The 21,131-nt window shown below is 38.0% G+C and overlaps 1 protein-coding gene across 3 annotated transcripts in view; it reads left to right on the forward strand.

The window, feature by feature from the left end:
* The window catches only part of ADK (adenosine kinase), a 594,334-nt gene that overhangs the window by 538,520 nt on the left and 34,683 nt on the right, over positions 1 to 21,131 (forward strand). For all 3 annotated transcript variants that reach the window (XM_037055967.1, XM_037055969.1, XM_037055968.1), the window contains one exon: positions 5,073 to 5,159. In XM_037055967.1, the coding sequence (XP_036911862.1) occupies positions 5,073 to 5,159 (87 nt within the window). The remainder of the gene's footprint in view (positions 1 to 5,072; positions 5,160 to 21,131) is intronic.

A 21,131-nucleotide genomic window follows, 5' to 3' on the forward strand; every position in this document is an offset into this window, starting at 1 on the left:
TTTGAGTCCTAACCCAGTGTATGTCCCACCATTCCATTTATCCTGCCTCTCATGAAAGCACTGGTGCCTTTGGAACGACAGTAAGAACTGATATTCAGCATAATGACATTAACTGTGCTCCAGGATTCTCTGTTATCAAGGCAAATTTTCCTTGTGTTCAGTAAACTGAACTAATTAAAGCTGGAATGTCAGGATATATGATAATACTGTATTAATATATTAGAAAGATTTTGAACTAAAAAGACTTTGTGTTTTTCTTTAGTAACTAAAAAATTGAATTAATCCAGAGCTCTTCATTCCCCAGAAGTACTCATTAACTAGGATTGTTCTATAAATCTTTGTTATTAGCAGAATCTGTCATTTGTTTCACTGCCCTGTTTATTAGGATAGTCTGAACAGGTGTCTTTGCTCAGGTCCTGGCATGTGTATCCTACTGAACAGAAAAGCATTTCCTGGATTCTCATTTGTCCCCTGTTCTTTGACACTGGCATATTTCATGCTGTTTGTATAATAACTTAGCTTCCTTGTGTCAGTCTCTATATAAAGCAGGAATTATGTTATGGACTTGGCTACTAAGTAAAATGATTATATTTAGTGTCTATTGAAAATAAAAGTATTAGTAGTTTGCAACATTGTTTGTGATAACAGAAGATTGAAAACAACCTAAAAGTCTGTCAATGAAGGACTGCTTAAATAAAGTACAGTGTATCTACACAATGGACTAGTATGCAACAATAAAAAATGAGGGCATTCTCTGTTTACCAATGTAGCAAGATCTCTGAGTGATAAAGCATGTACAGCCTGCACACTAGGTTTTTTTATTCTTTTTTTTTAAGGAGAAAAATAAGAATGTGTTTTGTTTCTATATGCATAGAGAAACCTGGAAGAGTACACAGAAAAACAATAACAGTGATAACCTGATTGGACTAGAAACCGTTACTGGGAGATAAGAGCTGAGAGGGAGTTTTTTAGAGCGCACCTTCTTATATATTTGTATTTTGAACTACACGTATACATTATCTATTCACAAGGTTAAATTCAAAACAAACTAGCACAACTAAAAGCAATATTTGATTCTGGACTAGATCTTGTATATAAAAGACAATTAACAAAATCAAAATATGGAATATAGATTAGATAAAATAACAGTATTAAGTTTTTTAATTTGGTATCTATACCATGGTTACCTAAAAGAGTATCCTTGTTCTTAGGAAATAAACTTAATGAATTATTAAGGAGTCAGGGCATAATATATGCAACTTACACTCAAATAGCTTAAAAGAATAAATAATAATATGTACATATGTATGGGAAGAATGATAAAGAAAATGTGGCAAACTCTTATGTGAGAGTTCTATGGATTTTTCTTCAAACTTTTCTGTTAGTTTCTAATGATCTCCAAATAAAAGGTTAATTAAAAACAAGCAAACAAAAATGTAAGTACTCTGGAAATTATCTCAGTATAAGGAATGGCCAAGGTGCAGGGGCCTCTTTAAAGACTCTTAAGAGTTCTGGTTTGTACCTAGTCGTGCTTTTCATTTCCTGGTGAAATTTTTTGCCATCACTGTTCTGTCTTTTCCATGGCTGGGGGCAGTGGCAGAGGTGGTGACTGCAGCCCCCCCTAAGGTTGAAAACGCTGCCTGCCTTCCTGCCTCTCACCCTGCTATGTGTCTCCTTCAACTATATCTTCTCTATTATTTAGAGGTCACATCAACAAAACAGTAACAACACATAGCATTTTAAAATACCTTAAACAGAATTTCTAATTATTATCGTGAGATGGTGTGTCCATGATGCTAAAATATAGTTGTTTGGCACGAAGTGACTGAATTTTTTTTTTTTTTTTTGCTATTCTTTTTCATTTAGAGCCCATCTAAATGAAAAATTTAGAAATTTTTTTGCTATTATTTTTCATTTTTCACTTGTATAGACTAACCTTCTCTACTATAATTGGCATAGCATTATAGGTGTGTGAGGATGTTTTGATTCTAATCTGAGTGGTCTTTTAAGTGATTAGATAGTGAAGCTTATGTGATAATGAAGTGAAGAATAAATTGTTTGTATAAACTGTCCAGGGAATATTTGAATTTTTACTATTTTGTATTTTAAATAAGCTAAAGTTCATTCTTCTGAATGCAGGTACCCTGAGGGCCTTATCTAATAAGTGGCCCCAGACAAATCTGGTATCCGCTGAATTGTTACTGTTTGCTGTCTGTCTGTTTAGGGAAGCTCACCATTGTTTGATCTTATAGAAATCTGGAAAATAAGAACAATAATCATGCCCAATCCTTTTCCTTCTCACTTTTCAAAAAGTTTGGTTAGAAACTTTTGGTGAAAAACAATGGTTCTGACTTATCTTAATCTTTTAAGTAGAAGTGCTTCATCAAAACCAACAGTGTTACTTTTGTACAACCGGAGCAAAAAGATATTTTTGCTACTTGTTCCCACGGCTACTCCCTGCCCATTTCACACAGAAGAAAACAGGTCCCAGTGAGAGTCATGGGGCCTCACTGATTAAATGGTGCCCATGCCTATAAGTGTCTTAAGATTTAGTGAGGTTCTTCATATGTTTATACGGTATATTGTCTAGAAGGCCATGGAATAGGTCATGCTTATGAATTGTTTAGCTAATGGTGTGAAGCTCTTTTTTAGTAGCTTTGCAAACCAGGTCATCACATTTCAAAAAACTAAGAATATACAAAAAATAGAATTGAACTTAAATATTATTGAATATTGTTTGACCCTTTTTTAATGATTTAGAATACATTTTTTTTAATTTAATTTATATATCTTTAGAGGAGAAGGGAAGGAGAGAAGGAGAGAAGTATCAATGTATGGTTGCCTCTTGTGGGTCTCCTGCTGGGAACTGGCCTGCAACCCAGGCACGTGCCCTGACTTGGAATCGAACCGCGATCGTGTGGTTCACAGGCCCGCGCTCAATCCACTGAGCTACGCCAGCCAGGGCTGATTTAGAATACATTTTAAGATCTTGCAAATGTTGAGGCATTTTCATAATATAGCCCTGTAGATATAGAAGATAATAGAGACTGGACTGTGTCTATACTGATTTATGACAGCTCTTTTACATTCTCAATGTTCTTATATTTATTTGTATTAATATGTACGAAAGGTGGAATATAATTCTACCTTATTTTTCAGGAAAATACGACACCATATTTGACACCTCAGGATAAGGCAACTCAAGAATCTACACATATGTCCAGAAAAAAAAAAGTACAGTATAAATGCATTCATTTAGAATTTTTTGTGATTAAGACCAAGAAGTCATGATTCTTAAGAACAAAGTAATCAAAATAATCTCTTCCATTGGGAATTAGGTTCTATACATAAATAAAAGATTTATCCAACCAAAACTCAGTAACCGAAGAATTAGATCTAATTGTGACTTACTTACCATTTATATATAATTATTTTCAAATCTGTAATCTGGTAATTAATTCTTATATTACCTAAAATGTTTTATAGACATGTTATATTATTACATAATGTAACCCTATTATAAATGGTAATGGTATCATTAACTTAGCTCATTTTACTTATTTAGTGCCTGTTTGTTCTTAGTTTACAGTTGTTAATTCCCTTTATAGTATGACTTGTACTGGGAAGTAATAAAACCAGATTTCTTTATAAATATTTATGGAACAGACCTTTTCCTAAATCAAACTGTAGCCCTTTCCTAATTATTTTCAATAAAGTCTGCTTACATCTTTTTTTATTTTTTTTGCCTATGTAACAGTATCTCCTGCATACTCCCTAGGAAATTTAATCCTAGATAACTACGCCTTAACTTCCAATTAATCAAAATCTTGTTAACTGCTACATAGGTTCTGGTGTTACAATGGGTGGAAAGTTAGTTACTGAAAGAGTTTAAATAGATGCTTCTGGTACAGAGGCTTCTTAGCATCTACAGCCATCTGGTCAAAAGGGCTCACTGAGTGAGTGAGTCTTCTTCTTGATTATCTGTTTTCCCAAGAGGATCTTTTTTGTCATTTTCAAATCTGTGCTTATCTGTTATTGAAAGTGTATTTTAGTAGCAGAAGGCAGACAGGACATGTTTTTTGAAATTTTAGGCTCTTCATCAAGACCTTAATGTTCTCAGGATTTCCTTTTCCCTCCCTCTTGATCTTAGGTGAGATCGAAGTTTACAAGCCTTGGACCACATCTGTCCCATAAGGAATGCATATGTCTGATTCCAGAAGTCCAGCCCCCAATAAAAAGCACTGGCCAATCTTCTGCAGATGTCCTCTAGGCCAGATTTCCTCACAAGCAACTTCATTCCATTGTCATGTGCCAAGTATAAAGTACTGTATTATGTTACTCTGTAGTCAAAACAACCAAGCCCTGGTCCAGACTGCTGCAAGGCAAGAGCCCATTGCACTGTCCCTCTGGTCTGCTCATGGATTCAGAGGCAGCTTTCCCTTCTTCCGGTTGACACACAGTTTAAAGGAAATAGTGACTCCTTAGTAAAAAGTAACCAGGCTAGGTTATTTGTAATAAGCCAACTAAGATCAGTAATCCTTGACATTGGCATAAAGTATTGTAACAGGATAGTAATTGTATTTTTATTGTGCCATTGTGATTTTCTGTAAAGAAACACCCAAGATAAATCATTACTTATATTTTAAAGATTTATAGCTCTTTACTGTATCCAAGATTTTACTTCCCAAAATGCAGTCAGGCTTGAAGCATTATTAGAGGTTCGTGACTTAATCCTTACAAACACTTCCTTTAGCTTGTTGTTTCTTTTCAAGTGTTTGTACTGTCTGAAAAGGTACTGCTGCCGTTTACTGTCATTCCCCCAAATATGAACTACCTAGGTATGACTCTTAACAAGCACATACAGCATCTGAATGCTGAAAACTACACAAAAGAAGGCATTGCTCACAGGTGACTTTGCACCTTGGTTCCCAAGTACTCATGTACAGATGTGGAGCTCACATTCTGTCTTTTTGAATGATGAATGATGAAGGAACTCCAGGTTCATTGGGTGAGTTTATATATTGAGTATTACAAAGAGAAGTCAGTTTGCCTTTCTTTGGCTCTAATTGCAGAAAGTGAAGTCACTGCTTTTGCTGTCTTGGATCAGGACCAGAAGGAAATTATTGATACCAACGGAGCTGGAGATGCATTTGTTGGAGGTAAAGATGCATTTATTTTATACTTACTTATAAGTTAAACATTTCCTTTAACCCTTGTCTCTACCATATAACCAAGATTTATGAATTTAATAACTTTTAATTTCTTTTAAATAATTAACTCCTAATGTTCTTTTCATATGCTACTATCATTGTAATAGTAGAGGGTATTTTACTATAGGAAAAATATGTATTTTTGGCCTAAAGATAACTTGCTATTATGCTCTACCCTAGTCATTTTCACAAGATTAATTGTGTCTGTCAGGATATTTCATAAACAAGCTGCACCAAGTATAGTGTATTCATAGCCCTTCGGGCTTAAATGTTAACACATTGTTGTTCTTTAAAACAAGCTGTGATGAGTATTAAACAGTATGCTGCTAATAGCTAAAGTATTTGGATTATTTGGTTAAAACATGTGTTTCTAACACAATAGTTGCATGTTTATTTTATTAGGAAGGGTTAAATTTTTGTCCAGTTCAAGCTCAGTAAGAACTGGCACAATTTATAAGAACCAAATCATTTTTGAAATGAGTACTCAAAAACAAGATTAAGACAATTAGGAGATCTTGGCTTGATTACTTATATTGATCTAAGGTCTGTTTCAAAGATTCTGATACTGAAATACATCTAAAATCCTTTTAGTTAAGTGTAGTTAAACTAGGTTATTGTCTATGTAAAGCTTTAGATTCTTAAATGATAGCCCAGAAAAGCCCTTCCTAATCTCTGTTTATTTCTCAAGCATGACAAGAAAAAAAAGACAAATGGAGTTAACCATTGTTCTTCTTCCTTAGAAAATAATTTGAGCCATGGATAACATTTAAGATTTTTTCATGGTTTTAACTTAGTATTGTTTAAAATACATATATATATACCCCCACACACAACTATATACCATGCTTTGACATGTATAATGTATACCCATGTATAATGTGCATCCTTATTTTTCCCTCAAAAATTTGGGCAAAGAGGTGTGCATTATACACAGTAAAATATATGTGTGTATATATGTATGAATATGTATATAAGTGGTCTTTTTCAGCAACATAAATGTTTCCTATTTCTTCTTTGAAACTATTTGTACCTAGTCTTTTTTTTTTAAACCAGATTTATTGGGGTCACATTGGTTCACAAAACTATACGTGTTTTAAATGCACAACTCAATAAAATATCACCTACATGCTACATTGTGCACCCAGCGCTCCAAGTGAAATCTCTTTTTGTCCCCATTTCCCCCTGCTTTGCCCACTTTCACCTACTCCCCACCTCCCACCCGTTTCCCTCTGGCTATCACCACACTGTTGTCTGCATCTGTGTGTATACATATACACATACACAAGGGTCTGTCCAGAAAAAAGTCCAACCAGTGTTAATATGACAAGAATGGTTTCCGTGACATCAATGTAACCTGGCAGCCAAGGAGAGTGGGCTGTAATGTACATGTGTGAACAATGATGACTTCATTGCACTAGTCAGTGGGGGTGGTAGATGCTGTTGAATGAGCATGTGTACTATTTGGCTGTTGCATTCAAAATAACTGAGCGAGTAAAGCAATGAATCTGCATCAAATTTTGTGCTAAGCTGGAACATTGCTCCACAGAAACTATTTGAATGATTCAGAAGGCTGCAGCTATGGGCAGCTGGTGATAGGCAGCTTCATCATGACAACACACGGAGTCGTGCATCATGTCTTGTGCAGAGTTTTTTAGCAAAAGAGCAAATCACCCAAGGTGACTCGGCCCCCCTACAGACCAGATTTGGCTCGTTGTGACTTCTGGCTTTTCCCAAAACTAAAATCACATTTGAAAGGGAAGTGATTTCAGACCTTCAAGGAGATTCAGGAAAATGCAATGGGGCAGCTGATGGCAATTGGGAGAACTGTGTGAGGTCCCAAGGTGCCTACTTTGAAGGGGATTGAGGCATCATTGTCCTATGTACAATGCTTCCTGTATCTTCTTCAATAAATGTCTCCCTTTTTCAGAGTGTGTGGCTGGATACTTTCTGGACAGACCCTTTCTCTGTGTGTGTGTTTGCTTAATCTCTTCACCTTCTTTCATCCTCCTCCCCAGCCCTCCTCCCCTCTGACAGCTGTCACTCTGTTCCCTGTGACCATGCTTCTGTCTCTATTTTGTTCATTAGATTCCAATATAACTGAGATCATACGGTATTTGTCTTTCTCTGACTGGCTTATTTTACTCAGCATAACAATCTCCAGACCCATCCATAATGTTGCAAAAAGTAAGATTTCCTTTTTATTTTTTTTACAGCCAAGTGGTGTTCCATTGTCTAAATGTACCAAAAACGAGCTGTGAACCATTAGACTGGTAGCAGGCCCATGCTCTTTCTTTGCTATGAGTACATACCACAGATAACATCCTACTTTACTGTCATTCTTTGCTCTAAAAGGCTTCATCATTGATTAGAGTATTTTGCAGCTATTTTTCCTCGTCCATACTACTTCAGAGCTATATACATTCATGCAGGCTAAAAATATCTTATCCAGAATTGGGTCAACTTCTGTAATACATTAGGGAAATATTACCGATTCCTGGTTAGAAATTGGTTAAACCAGGAATATTAATACAGGAACTTTTACACTTGTATCCTTATAGCCTTTTTAAGTAAAACATTTAGGACATTAAGTATTCTATTTCTCTGGTATTTAGTACAGCACTATAGATCCCATGGTGACCTAATTAGCCCTTCTTCTTGCCCAGGGACCCTGGGGCCCTGGGCTACCTGGTTCTGCAACAACAGATTCCCTTTCAGACGCCCAGTTACCTGTAATGCTTCCAGTATTAGAGAATAACATACAGACTGTTTGAAGAAGAGTGAGGTCATTTTTAGGATACTGAAGTAGAAACAGCTAGCTACCCATTTGTATTGTACTAAAATGATACATAGACTGCCCCATCAAAAGCACTTGGGTTCTTTCTTACAGGATTTTCAGCCTTTTTAAAAATCTCATTCTGCTTACCTACCCTCAGTATATATTCATTGTTAGGGTACAGCAAGTAAATAAAAAGGAAAGATTGTGAAACAGGAACCCAGAAACTTTTTTTGTGAAGGGCCAAATAGTGAAAATGTCAAGCTTTACACACCATATACAGGCTGTATTGCATAATTTTCTTATTCTGTTTGTTTGCTTACTTGCTTACTTTTCTGCTTTGTTTTGGTTATCACACTAAAATGTAAATACCTTTCTTAGCTCTCCGCTGTACAAAAATAGGCCATGGGCCAGATTTGGCCCTCAATCTATAGTTTGCCAACCCCTTGTGTAATACATGGCAACTTCTCACTCTGTTCACTTTCATCGTGCCCTGAATCCAACACTGGACTTCAGTATACACCGTTGAAACCAGTGTAGGTAAAGTGGAAGGCAGCCTGAAAGTACATAGCTCTTTACTGGTAATACCTCAGTTATGTAGCCATTTTTCTCACTCTGCTCGCATCAGTTCCCATGACAGTGAGATACTGGAAGACTGAGTCATACATTGGGATGAATACTGTGCCATCTTAGCAATGGAATTCTGATGTCAACATGGTTAGCACGTTCTGTCCATGTGAGTCAAGCTATACAGTAATAGCAATAGATAAATTTGCGTAGCATCTATTAGTCAATCAGTATCTTAAGTGCCTAATATACATGAACTCATTTAATGTTTATAAAAGCTCCTTGAAGTAGGTTATTTGTAACCCCATTTTACTGATGAGAAAACCGAGACAGAGGGCTTAGGTAACTCGGCTAACATCTCATAGTTAGAAAATAGCAGAACCAGGATTCAAACTAGGCAGGCTCGTTCCAGAGGCCATGCTCTCACTCACTGCAGGTTCCTGCTCTAGACTTTCAGGAAAGTCTTAGCATTGGGACCGGGAACTAAGACCAACCAGCCTTACTAACAAAAGGGGACTTTGCCAAAGCAAATCTTCCTGTTATCTGAATAGATGACTTTGTTTCTTGAACAGGGGCTTTTGTTATCTGATAGGATTCTCAGGACTCTAGGGTAAGATCGTTGCAAAAGGAAAAGGGTAGAGAATCGAAGGGCCGTAGTCCCCAGTGAGTGTGAACCAGGACCATTTTTTCTAAGCAATAGAATTGATTGTACTACAGAGATACAGAAAGCCAGATCATAAACTTGTGTGGTCAGCATGGAATCCAAACACAGGGAGTTACATGAATCGACTGTTGAGTAGCACCAAGCTGATGCATCCATCTTACAATAGATGTGGTATTGTTAGTTTAAAATACTAAAAAACCCATTGATTAAAACCTTTTACTCCTATCTCTACACTGAGGAAAGCCTTTCTGTTAGGATTTGAAATACTCCAGCTGTTGAAGCGTACTCCTCTACCTTGAAAAAGGAGGGGCGGTGACACCTTTTACATTTATTATGTAGTTCCTTTTTCTTTGCTTTGTTGTCTGATAAATGCATCTCCTTTCTGATTGACACAGTCTATCTTTAGATAGTTAATATATGCCTCCTATTACTTTCAATTTTTGCTGGCTTAAGAGTGTTTCTGTCTTTTGTGACTTTGCATAACTATGTATCAGTCCCAATTTCAAGTTCTTGGATAAAGCATCACCTCACCCACCATGTCCAAATAACATATCTCAGTACCAGAGTGCCATGTATTCTTATTAGCCACAACATATGACTACATCATAGATTCTCATGTAGAATTTTAAAATGAGTACCCTAAATGTATATACATTTAATTCATAGTTCCACCCCAAGGGTTTAGTGACAGTGACAAATCCCTTTGGCCTCTACAAGCATGCCTCCTTGTTCTGTCTGGAGATCTAAAGCACTTTGTAACATTTGCCCTTTGTCACTAGCCAGCCCTGACGGAACTACCCTTTTCAGATTCTCCTACAAGAGCCCAAGTGCTACAATTATACCCTTGGAAATGGAGACAATTCTGTAATCTCTGAGTATGATTTCCTAATTTCCCAGGTCAGGAGAACATTTCTTCCTGTTGTCCTGCTGCGCTTTGTCACAGCAGGTCTGCCTTTTCACTTGGAACTGTCATAGTAACAAATGGAAACATTGAGAACATTTTGTGACAGGCACTGTCATTGTTCTGGTGAAATCTTTTCCCCTGTGTCTTCCCAGTAAATGAAACTGAGGAGAAATATCATAACAAATACATGGAGGGAGACCTAATCAATATGTTCCCAGTAGGCTGTCAATATCATGTGTGCTAATTTAATATGACTTAGTTGAATGTTTTATGGCAGTCGTACAAATATAGTGTAGACCTACAAATCATCTTTAGACTAAAAGTGAGTATACTTTGGACAGATTTTATACACAGGCACATAGATACAAAAAGACAAGAGACCTTACCCAAGGACCAACATTCTTAGGATTTAAAAAGCTTCATTAAATGTGGTTAAGAGCCATTCATAGCTTAGAAGAATTTATTTTGAATGATAGTAAACTAACTGTGCTGCCTCTAATACTTTTTATTCTCAAATTTCTCATAATTTTGGCAGAGAAAGAATAGCATCCTAAAAGATATTACTACAATATTCTTAAAGCCTCTTGGCAATCGCAATGTAAATAATTGTTTCCCATCTAATAAAAAGGGGCATTAATTCCACTTTCTAATTCATGTTCAGATAAGAATTTTGGTTAAAAAAGAAAAGCATAAAAGGTTTACATTTCCAGAATAGGGATGCTACTTCCTTTTCATGTATCTTCTGTCTATACTTTTGACAGGTGCAGAGATTCTCCAAATTATCTTAATATTTTCCATTCTCACCTGTTTGTTCCCAAACATTCATAGCTTACTCTCCCGTCTTTCTTAATTGCTATTTAACATCATGCTATGCAAAGGAGTGGTGCAGAATTCTTATGATTTTCTCTGCACCAACTTCTTCCTTTGCTGTCCAACTCAGAAGACTAAAAATAACTTGCTGTGTGTTAAATATATCATTTCTCACACTTCTTCACTTAGAAAATCAAAACCTTCATATGACCCACTGTACTCAGAGGATTTACTTGTGGATGACTAAGATGAGAGCTTCTCACTCCTACCCCACACCAGAGCAGCAATATCTTTACATCTTTTAACTCATCTTTTAGGACATCTTGGTGTTTTATTTCTTAAGCAGCAATTTTCCTTAAAATCATCAAATGGAGGACTTCCCCCAAGATGGAGGCATAGGTGGAAACACTGTGCCTTCTCCCACAGCCAAGTATGAATACAACAAAGGTTTGGAGAACAAGGACACACCCAAAGACCAGAAAACTGAATTATACGGAAGTCCGACAACTAAGAACCGTTCAACGGGGACGGTAAGAGGGGCGGAGCCAGCAGCGGAGCTGGGTCGGGCAGGATAGATCCCCTGACCTAGGCGCGCAGGCAGCCTGGAACCAGTCGGGGTATAGGGCAGACTGACCGAGGTCGCACATTCACGCACAGTGAGACGGACCACGCAGGCCCCAGGGGGCGAACCCAGTGGTGGAGGGCTGACGGCAGTGGCACACTCGCGTGCAGTGGAACGAAACACGTGAGCCTGGTGACAGTGGTGGCTGCGGCACCAGTGGGGGCCGCAGCGGCAGGCGGCAGACGGGACACAATTATTCCTCTTTGACCCCACCCCCACATACAGCGTCACAACCCAGCGACTTAGTTGCCCTGCTCTAGTGAACACTTTAGGTCTCTAATCCTGCTACAGAACAGGCACGAACAGCCCAAAAGATGGCACAAGAAGAACTCAAAGTCCCAGAGCCAATAACTCTAAGCAACCGAGAAATTGCCAGCCTCTCAGAAGCACAATTCGAGACACTATATATCAGGATGCTCACAGAACTGGTTGATTATAGTCACAAATTAGAGGAACATATGAAGGCTAAACTAATTGAAATGAAGGGAGATGTCCAGGAAACCAATAGCAATGGAAAGGAAACTGGGACTCAAATCAATGGAATGGACCAGAAGGAAGAACTAAACATCTGACCAGAAAGGAATGAAGAAATGAGAATTCAAAAAAATGAGGAGAGGCTTAGGAACCTCCAGGACATCTTTAAACATTCCAACATCCGAATTATAGGGGTACCAGAAGGGGGAAAGAAACAGCCACGAGTGGAAAACTTATTTGAACAAATAATAAAGGAGAACTTCCCCAGTCTGGCAAAGGAAATAGACTTCCAGGAAATCCAGGAAGCTCAGAGAGTCCCAAAGAAGTTGGACCCAAGAAGGAACACACCAAGGCACATCATAATTACATTAGCCAAGACTAAAATGAAGGAGAGAATCCTAGAAGCAGCAAGAGATAAGGGGACAGTCACCTACAAAGGAGTACCCATCAGACTGTCAGCGGATTTCTCAAAAGAGACCTTACAGGCAAGAAGGGGCTGGAAAGAAGTATTCCAAGTCATGAAATCCAAAGACCTACAGCCAAGATTGCTTTATCCAGCAAAACTTTCATTTAGAATGGAAGGACAGATAAAGTGCTTCTCAGATAAGGTCAAGTTCAAGGAGTTCATCATCACCAAGCCCTTATTATATGAAATGCTAAAGGGACTTATATAAGAAAAAGAAGATGAAAAATATGAACAGTGAAAGGACAGCAAACTCACAGTTATTAACAACCACACCTAAAACAAAAGCAAACCAAGAAGACAGCTAGACCAGGAGTGGAACCATAGAAATGAAGAACACATGGAGGGTTAGCAACAGGGGGGTGGGAGGAGGAGAAGGGGGGAGAAGGCACAGAAAATAGCATAGATGGTAGGTAGAAAATAGATAGGGGGGAGGGCGAGAATAGTGGGGGAAATATAGAATCTAAAGAACTTGAGACAGTTCTAAACTAAGGGGGAGGTTATAAACTAAGGGGGGAGAATGGTGGGGGAGGGAGGGTGTGGATGGAGGGGAATGAAGGGGGGAATAGAACAACTGTAATGGTATAATCAATAAAATGTATTTAAAAAAGAAAATATATATATTTTTTTAATAAATAAATAAATAAAAACCCATCAAATGAAGTATAGAACTGAATTGGTCATGAGGAATATGAAATTCACAACAGTAGCTCAAGTTCATGCAGGGCCTGGAAGGTCACACTTTGCACAGTCATAGGACACTTTATGACATACTAGTGTAGTGCTGCACATCCAGGGATTTAGATAAGCTGACACTGAACCAGACTTGTATTTAAAGAGCCTTGTCTAAGATTATTTAAGTCCATGTTTGGTTAAAAGAGGTAAAGATAACCCTCAAGCCATTATAAAAAAGAGAAATAACGTCGGTTCACATGGAATACAGAATGATTTTAGGATGAAATCTGGAATTTAACATAAACATGAATGTTCCCTCAAGGAACTAGTACCCTGGCCCTGGCTGGTGTGGCTCATTCAGTTGGAACATCATCCCATAAATCAAAAGGCTGTGGGTTTGACCACGAGTCAGGGCACCTTTGTATGATAATTTTGTTATACTGTATTCCATTCGTGTATTGTTTTATCTTCCCCTCCAAATGAGGAAAAACAGCCAAAGTGGTTTTCTAAACACTAGTCTGTAAACTTGTGCCAGTCTATGACCTGAAAGAAATTTTGCCAGTCATTAATAGCAGAATGAAAAAAGTAGAAGCAATATAGTACATTTTCATAAAGCTAAATGTATTCAAATTAAATTTTGTCTCGCTGATGTTTGGATTTGTTACCGTGTGCCTTTATTGGCTTTGTAATTAACCTAATCAAAAAAATAAAGTTACATGTTGGCAACGCTGATGCGCAGTCTGGCCAACCTTGGGACCTGGAAGAAGTCTTGGCCACAGTAATAAGTCATTAGGAACAACTCTCCGAACTATATGAAAATTTGTATGAAATGTGGTGGCTAAATGGTGAGGCTGTTTACTATAAACAGAGTCTGAATAAAACTAATGAAAATTTGCACCACTATTACTAAATACATAACTATTCTTACATAAGATATATGAGTTCCCAAAGCTGGGGTGTGAACACAGGCTCTTAATTTGTTTTGCATTTCATTATCTAATTATCACTGACATTTTATAGACTTAAGATGTGTGTATTTTATCTGTAGCCCGTGAAATAAATGGAAAATTAAAACCAGTTTCTCTTATCAAATGCTCTTAAAATTTTAGAACAACCCTGCTGTGAGGAGTTGTCAGTTGATTAAATACAGTTTTTTTAATTGAGTTAAATAGTAACAAAATTAGTTATCTTGCTAATAATGAATTAGGGCTTAAACAAATTTACTGTCATCTCCTTAATCCAGCAGTTATGACTTTGGACCGATGGGTCTTTAACATGCAGCTTACAATGTTAGTGCTGAAAGTGAGTATTTTTAAAAATCACATTTTCTGGTTTTCATGTTTTCAGACTGTTTCAGTAGTGAAACTATGTTACGAGGTCTTACCTGAATCAGCATGAAATGAGATCAAATAAATCCCCATTTAGCCCTATCCACATTGTACTTGGTGGCTCATGAAGCAGCTCTCTGAAATGAGTTGATGTTCAGTATGAAACTGTTCAAAAACCCCCATTTGGTGGATGAGGAAAGTGAGGTTCAAAGAAAGACAGCTAATGGCAAATATTCAGTACTAGAAGCCTGATCTCCTGGCTCATTAATTCATGATCTGGTAATTACACATGTTCATAACCCAAATGAAAGTTGTCCGTTAAGCAGTCTGTTATATAGGCCTCTTGGAATTATAGAGGTCAAGAGTCAATATCCCAAATGCATAGAAACCTTTGATATAGGTTTGTTTGGTTTCTTTTCTTTTCTTTTCTTTTTTCTTTTCTTTTCTTTCTTTTCTTTTTGCCATGTGAGAATCCAAGATATTTGGCTTTAACAATAAACAGAAACATATGCTGAATTTTTATCTTATTTTGGGAACCACATCAAGAGATCACACATTTAGGTTTAAAATTCAGATACTAACCTGATGTTGTACATTTTTGTTCCATAAGAAAGAATGATCTTTGTTAAAAAAATATTTATTTATCTTTAGAGGGGAAAGGAAGGAGAGAGGAAGAGAAACATCAATATATGGTTGCTTCTCATGCATCCCCTGCTGGGATCTGGCCCCTGCCGGGAACTGACCTGCAACCCAGGCATGTGCCCTGACTGGGAATCGAACCGTGATCATCTGGTTCGCAGGCCCATACTCAATCCACTGAGCTACACCAGCCAGGGCTAGAAAGAATGATCTTTAAAGCAGTTTTTTGAAAGGAGTTGGTACTCTTCAAGAGATTCTTTCCTGAATTAGGGGCATTTAAAAGTTTCTATGATTTTTTTCTTTTTTAGTTCAAATGCAATGTGCCATGCCCCATTAATAGTATTTGACAGGTTTCCATTTTCAGCCACTAGAAAAAGGAAATAAGTTATCCTCGTAGCTATAGCACCGAACACTCGCCCATGCATTACACTGCATGGCTCAGTTGCTCACTTTGTGTGGGAGGAATGTGGTGTCGAGCCATTATTGTAGGGGAACCTTCTCTCTGGATCAACTTCCTGTCCATGTCAGTCACTGCACCACCTGACACCACTTAGGCTTTGGTTTTCATTATGCAAATACCTGCTAGGTCAGACCTTACCCTGGCAGGCACAGTAGCTTTTTAAGTTATTTCAAAATTTAATGTCTGTTGATTTCCTTTTACCAGAAAAGTCTGTGTTGTTTAACATATGGGTCATGAGTTGTTACTTGAGTTCATGACTGGTTTGTGGTCAATATGAGGTCAAAACAAAACAAAACAAAATTTTACTAACTAGACTACATAGAAAATGAAACAATAGTTTACGTCTGCGAACTTTTCAAACGGGGGGGGGGGAAACCATTACTTTGTCACATCTGGGTAGTCTAAGGTTGCCAAATTGAAGTGGGAATTTCCTGCCAGATGTTAGTTCTTTGAGCAACCTGTGAACATCTAAAGGAAGGTATATGAGTGCTTATTTGGTAGAGCTATAGCCACCGTGGAGGCTTGCTCCTAATAGGTAGCAGACATTTTTATGTACTACCACAAGTCAGGAGGTCATGCGGCCTGTCTGAAGCTAACACTGTTTGCTCTTGTAAAATGCATAAATGTGGAAGGCCTCATTTGAAAGGTACTACATAGGGTTGCACAGATATTGTAGCAAGAGTGAACACTGCATTGAAATGACTTCCCAATGTACATGATAAAGTGTTTTGTTTCATTAATAAGAACAGGTAAGATTGAACCACCACAGGAATTCCAGATAAATTAAATAACATCATTTTGCAAAGTCAATGAAGACCAAAGCAAGACTAAATATGAAGGGAAATAAAGACTGAGATGGCAGGAACGTAACAAGTATTTAGTTCAGTTTCCTGTTCCATATGCATATGGAGTTAGGAAGCAAAAATTTCATTAAGGAGAATTATGCACAAAAAATAGAAGTGCTTTATCCAATAAAACAAGAAACATTTTTAGGAGGAAAAAAAAAAAACTTTCTGCATGATCTCACTGTTTTTGTCATCCTCTGTAAGGGAAAATATTGACATTTACCAGACTGTTTGCTCCAGCTTTCTGATCTCCTGCAGTTTATTTTTATAACAACCTTATCGATGGGCCTCTTACCCAGCTCTCTAGGTTTAACTGAGTTGAGTCGATTTGTTACCACAGCTTCAAGGAGCTGTTACAGAACAAGCAAGACATCCTAATAAAGCTGTAAACGTGTTTACTCAAACAGAGTATTGATTTTTCTTGGAGAGGGAGAAGCTGGTGGTTAGCACAGTGTCAGGGTAGATGAATTTCGCCGCAGTTTTTCATTGTCATCTGTCATGGCTGTGAAACACTAAGTAAAGCCATCAGGGATAATTAGAAGTACCAGAAATTTAGCCCCTAAAATCAGTTAACCACTTGGGAGTTTTGTAGCTTAATTAGCTTTTATTAAAAATGTCCTCTAGTAATAATAGTCAAGCACTTTTAATGGTGCTTCCAGGTAGAGCAAGATTTCAAGGTTGTGACTTGTTAAATATATGAATGTAATGGCTAAGGTTTTTTCATACTTTTTCCCACTCCAGTAATTAGGCTAACACTAGAACACAGTGTAGAGACAGTGATCTTGTGCTCTTATCAGCAGAAGTACATGATTTTTCTGAAAAATCAATTTTAAGGAAGTAGTAAAGCAATTATAAAACGTTTAAAACACATGTCTTTAAGAAAGAAATCTCGTTAGCATCTTTATTAAACTTAAATATTTTTCTAGCACAACATGATCTAGACACATAAGAGTGTCACTGTGACCCTTGTTTCTAAATACCTTCCTTTAATACAGAAAAATCTAAAATATTCTGACCTGCTGTAAGTCAGTCATCATATTAATGATTAAAGTTGATGCACAACTGTGCAAAAGACAAGGGTCACACTGTGGAGTTGCTTACCTTCCACAGAAACTGAATTAGCTATTGAACTTGAAAGGTATTCGTATAAATGCTCTGTCCTCTTGCAAGTGGCTAGAAAAATGTCACAGCTGGAAAAAAAAAAAACTCACCTATGGTGATGAACACAGAACTAAAAATTCACTGAAATAGAAGCTTGACCATTATATTTAAATTAGTCTCCTTCCCTTGTCGACAATCATGTGTTCAGTGCCGTCCAATAAACTTCCTGTTCCTTCTTGCACTACTGCCCCCGACTGCCCCCATGACTAATAAAAAAAATTATGTCTGAGGGACAAGCAGTTTTACAGCCTACCAGTAACAGGTTCTTAAAAAAAGGACAGTGAAGGATGTTGGTTTTCTTGGCTTTTCAATGCCATGTAAGCCAAATTCTGCCCTGAGGTAAGTCCGTAGGCCATGCAGGACCAGGTTGTAAAATCTTGCGTCATAATAGAGCACCACCAGAGCACTTTCTTTTAATTTTTCAGAAAGTACAGGAGGAAATTGGTTTTTCACAGTTGTGTTAGGATCTTTATTTTACATTAAAGTATTCAAAGATAGAGACAAAAGAAAGGATATAAATTCATGATATTATTCTATTTTTATATGCACAGTTTAAAATCCTCACAATACAGTAAGTTATTTTATTCTATTCAGTTTTTTAAAGAATTATGACTGTGTGAAGGAGCTTGGTGGCATGGAAGGTGGGTAAGATACAGCAGGACAGCCATACTTTGACTTTAAGGTACTTTTCTTTATTTTTTCAGTATTTTTGATTGATTATGCTATTACCGTTTTCCCAATCCCCTCCCTTTATTCCCCCTCTACCCTGCTCCCCCAACCCTCCAGTATCCTGTCCTCCCTTAGTTTATGTCCATGGATTGTACATAGAAATTCTTCGACTTCTCCATTTCCCATACTATTCTTAAACCCCCCCACCACCATTTATGCTTCTTATTCCCTGTACCATTTCCCCCATCCCCCCCCCTCCTGCTGATAACCTTCCATGTGATCTCCATTTCTGTGATTTGGTTCCTATTCTAGGTGTCTGCTTAGTTCATTTTTGTTTTTGTTTGTTTTTTTAGGTTCAGTTGTTGATAGTTGTGAGTTTGTTGTCATCTTACTGTTTCTATTTTTTATCATCATCTTTTTCTTAGATAAGTCCCTTAAACATTTCTTATAATAAGGGCTTGGTGATGATGAACTCCTTGAATTTGACCTTATCTGAGAAGCACTTTATCTGCCCTTCCATTCTAAATGAAAGCTTTGCTGGATAGAGTAATCTTGGATGTAGGTCCTTGCCTTTCATGACTTGGAATACTTCTCTCCAGCCCCTTCTTGCCTGCAAGGTTTCTTTTGAGAAATCAGCTGATATCCTAATGGGCACCCCTTTGTAGGTAACTCTATCCTTTTCCTCTTTCTTCTTTTAGGATTTTCTTGTTGTCTTTAACTTGGGTAGCTTAGTGATGATGTGCCTTGATGATGTGCCTTGATGATATTCCTCTTTGGGTCCAATTACTTTGGGACTCTCTAGGCTTCCTGGACTTCCTGGAAGTCTATTTTGCCAGATTGGGGAAGTTTTCCTTCATTTGTTCAAATAAATTTTGAATTTCTTGCTCTTGTTCATCTTCTTCTGGTACCCCTATGATTCAGATATTGGAACATTTCAGGTTGTCCCCAAGAATCCTCAGCCTCTCTTCATTTTTTTGAGTTCTTGTTTCTTCATTTTGATCTGGTTGGATGTTATTTCTTCTTTTTGTTCCAGATTGTTGATTTGAGTCCTGGTTACCTTCCTGCCACTGTTGGTTCCCTGAATATTTTGCTTTATTTCACTTTGGGTATCTTTCATTTGTTCTTTCATTTTTCGACCAAGCTCAATCAGTTCTGTGAGCATTTTGATTACCAGGGCTTTAAATTCTTCATCAGATAGGTTGGTGATCTCCTATCGCTTAGTTCTCTTTCTGAAGCTTTGCTCTGTTCTTTCATTTGGGCTATATTTTTTTTGTCTTGCTGCACCTGTTAAGTTGTAAGGGGACAGGGACTTAGGTATTCTCCAGAGCAGGGCAACCCTCCTTGCTGTGCAGCAGAACTGCCTGTGGGGGAGGGGCCAGGGAGGGATCACTGTGGCTTACCTGCTGGGCTCTAGCCCACTTTCCAATGAACTCTCATGTGAGACAGAGAAACTCCCACCTCGGTAGCCCTAGCCCAGTCAGCTCTGAATGTCAGTTTTCCCCTTAAGTCAGCCCCTCCCATGCAGCCCGTCAGCCCGGCATCCAACCCCACCACTGCCAGCTCACCTTGGTTTTTCTGAGTTGGCTCACACGGTCCACCGCCTTACAACTCTGGTTGTTCTGGTTGATTTTTTCTTTAATTTCTTGGTTGTTGGGGTTCCATGCTGTTTGATTTTCTGGTGCTTTTGGTTGTTTATGGATTTTAGATTGGTCGTTATCCTCCTTTTGGTTGTGCAGAGAACTGAAGGGTTTCTACCTGTGCCTCCATCTTCATCGGAAGTGTAAGGGACTCCTTTAGTCAAGAGGAAGAGAAACCCATTTCATGTAGTTTAGGATAAGGGTTTTTTTGTTTGTTTGTTTGTTTGTTTTTAAGGAAACAGAAACATTAAGGGAGACATTGTAACATAGTGGTTAAGACAGTGGATCAAAAGATGTGGGTCCGAGTCCCAGTACTGTCATTAAGTAGTTGTGGGGCTATGAGCAAATAACATCTCTAAGCCTCAGTTTCATCATCTACAAAAATGAGGAAATGAGTACCTACCTCCCTCATTTGGGTTATTATAAAAGTTAAATGAAATAATGTTTCATAGTAAGGACTCATTAAGTGTTGACTATTATAAAATGAACCTCAAACAAGAGCCAAACTAAACAAATTTGCACTGAGAGGGGAGACAGATGGTAATTCTAGGTTGGAATCAGTTCTAGAGACCCCAACCGCAGCTATTCCTGGGTCTTCACCCCTGTGTTTAGCAGGTTAATGCTACTCAGCTGCTGTGTGTCTGCTTCTCCCTACTTCAGTCAGCTTCCAGGTCTTTGCTTTCCATTCTGGCTCCTGACAGAGAATACTAGGTTAGCCTGATTCATAAGTAGGACAATGGAAGAGCCATAAGTTGTTTGCCGTTGGGATAGATGCCCTTCCCTTGGTCTAATTAGTAATAAGGGTTGATTCACAAGGACAAAATATATCAACTGACCCACCCCCTCAGCAATGCTGGAGATGAAATGATACTTTTTAAAGGGTATTGGATGGGTGGGCTCTACAAACATGCGTGCTCCCATGCCATGTCTGCACCCTTCTTAAATGTTCCTGCAGCATGATTCGTCTATCACACAGTATGTGAAACATTAAACACCCAATATGTCAAGCTAGAAACCCAGGAGTCATTCTTGATGGCTTCCTTTACCTCTGTCCAGACCTTCAGTGAGTCCTTTTGACTCAGTTTTAAGGGTATACTCATATCTTATCTGAAATGCATCCACTTTTTTGCCATGACTTTAGCTCAGGCCTGCTTTCCACTTAATACAACAACTTCCCAACTAATCTCCATACCTCTACTCTTTCTTGAAGTCCATTCCATTTTCTAAACA

The sequence above is a fragment of the Sturnira hondurensis genome, unplaced genomic scaffold (assembly GCF_014824575.4).
Source record: "Sturnira hondurensis isolate 20B ecotype Veracruz unplaced genomic scaffold, ASM1482457v3 Scaffold0008761, whole genome shotgun sequence".
Taxonomy (NCBI): Eukaryota; Metazoa; Chordata; class Mammalia; order Chiroptera; family Phyllostomidae; genus Sturnira; species Sturnira hondurensis.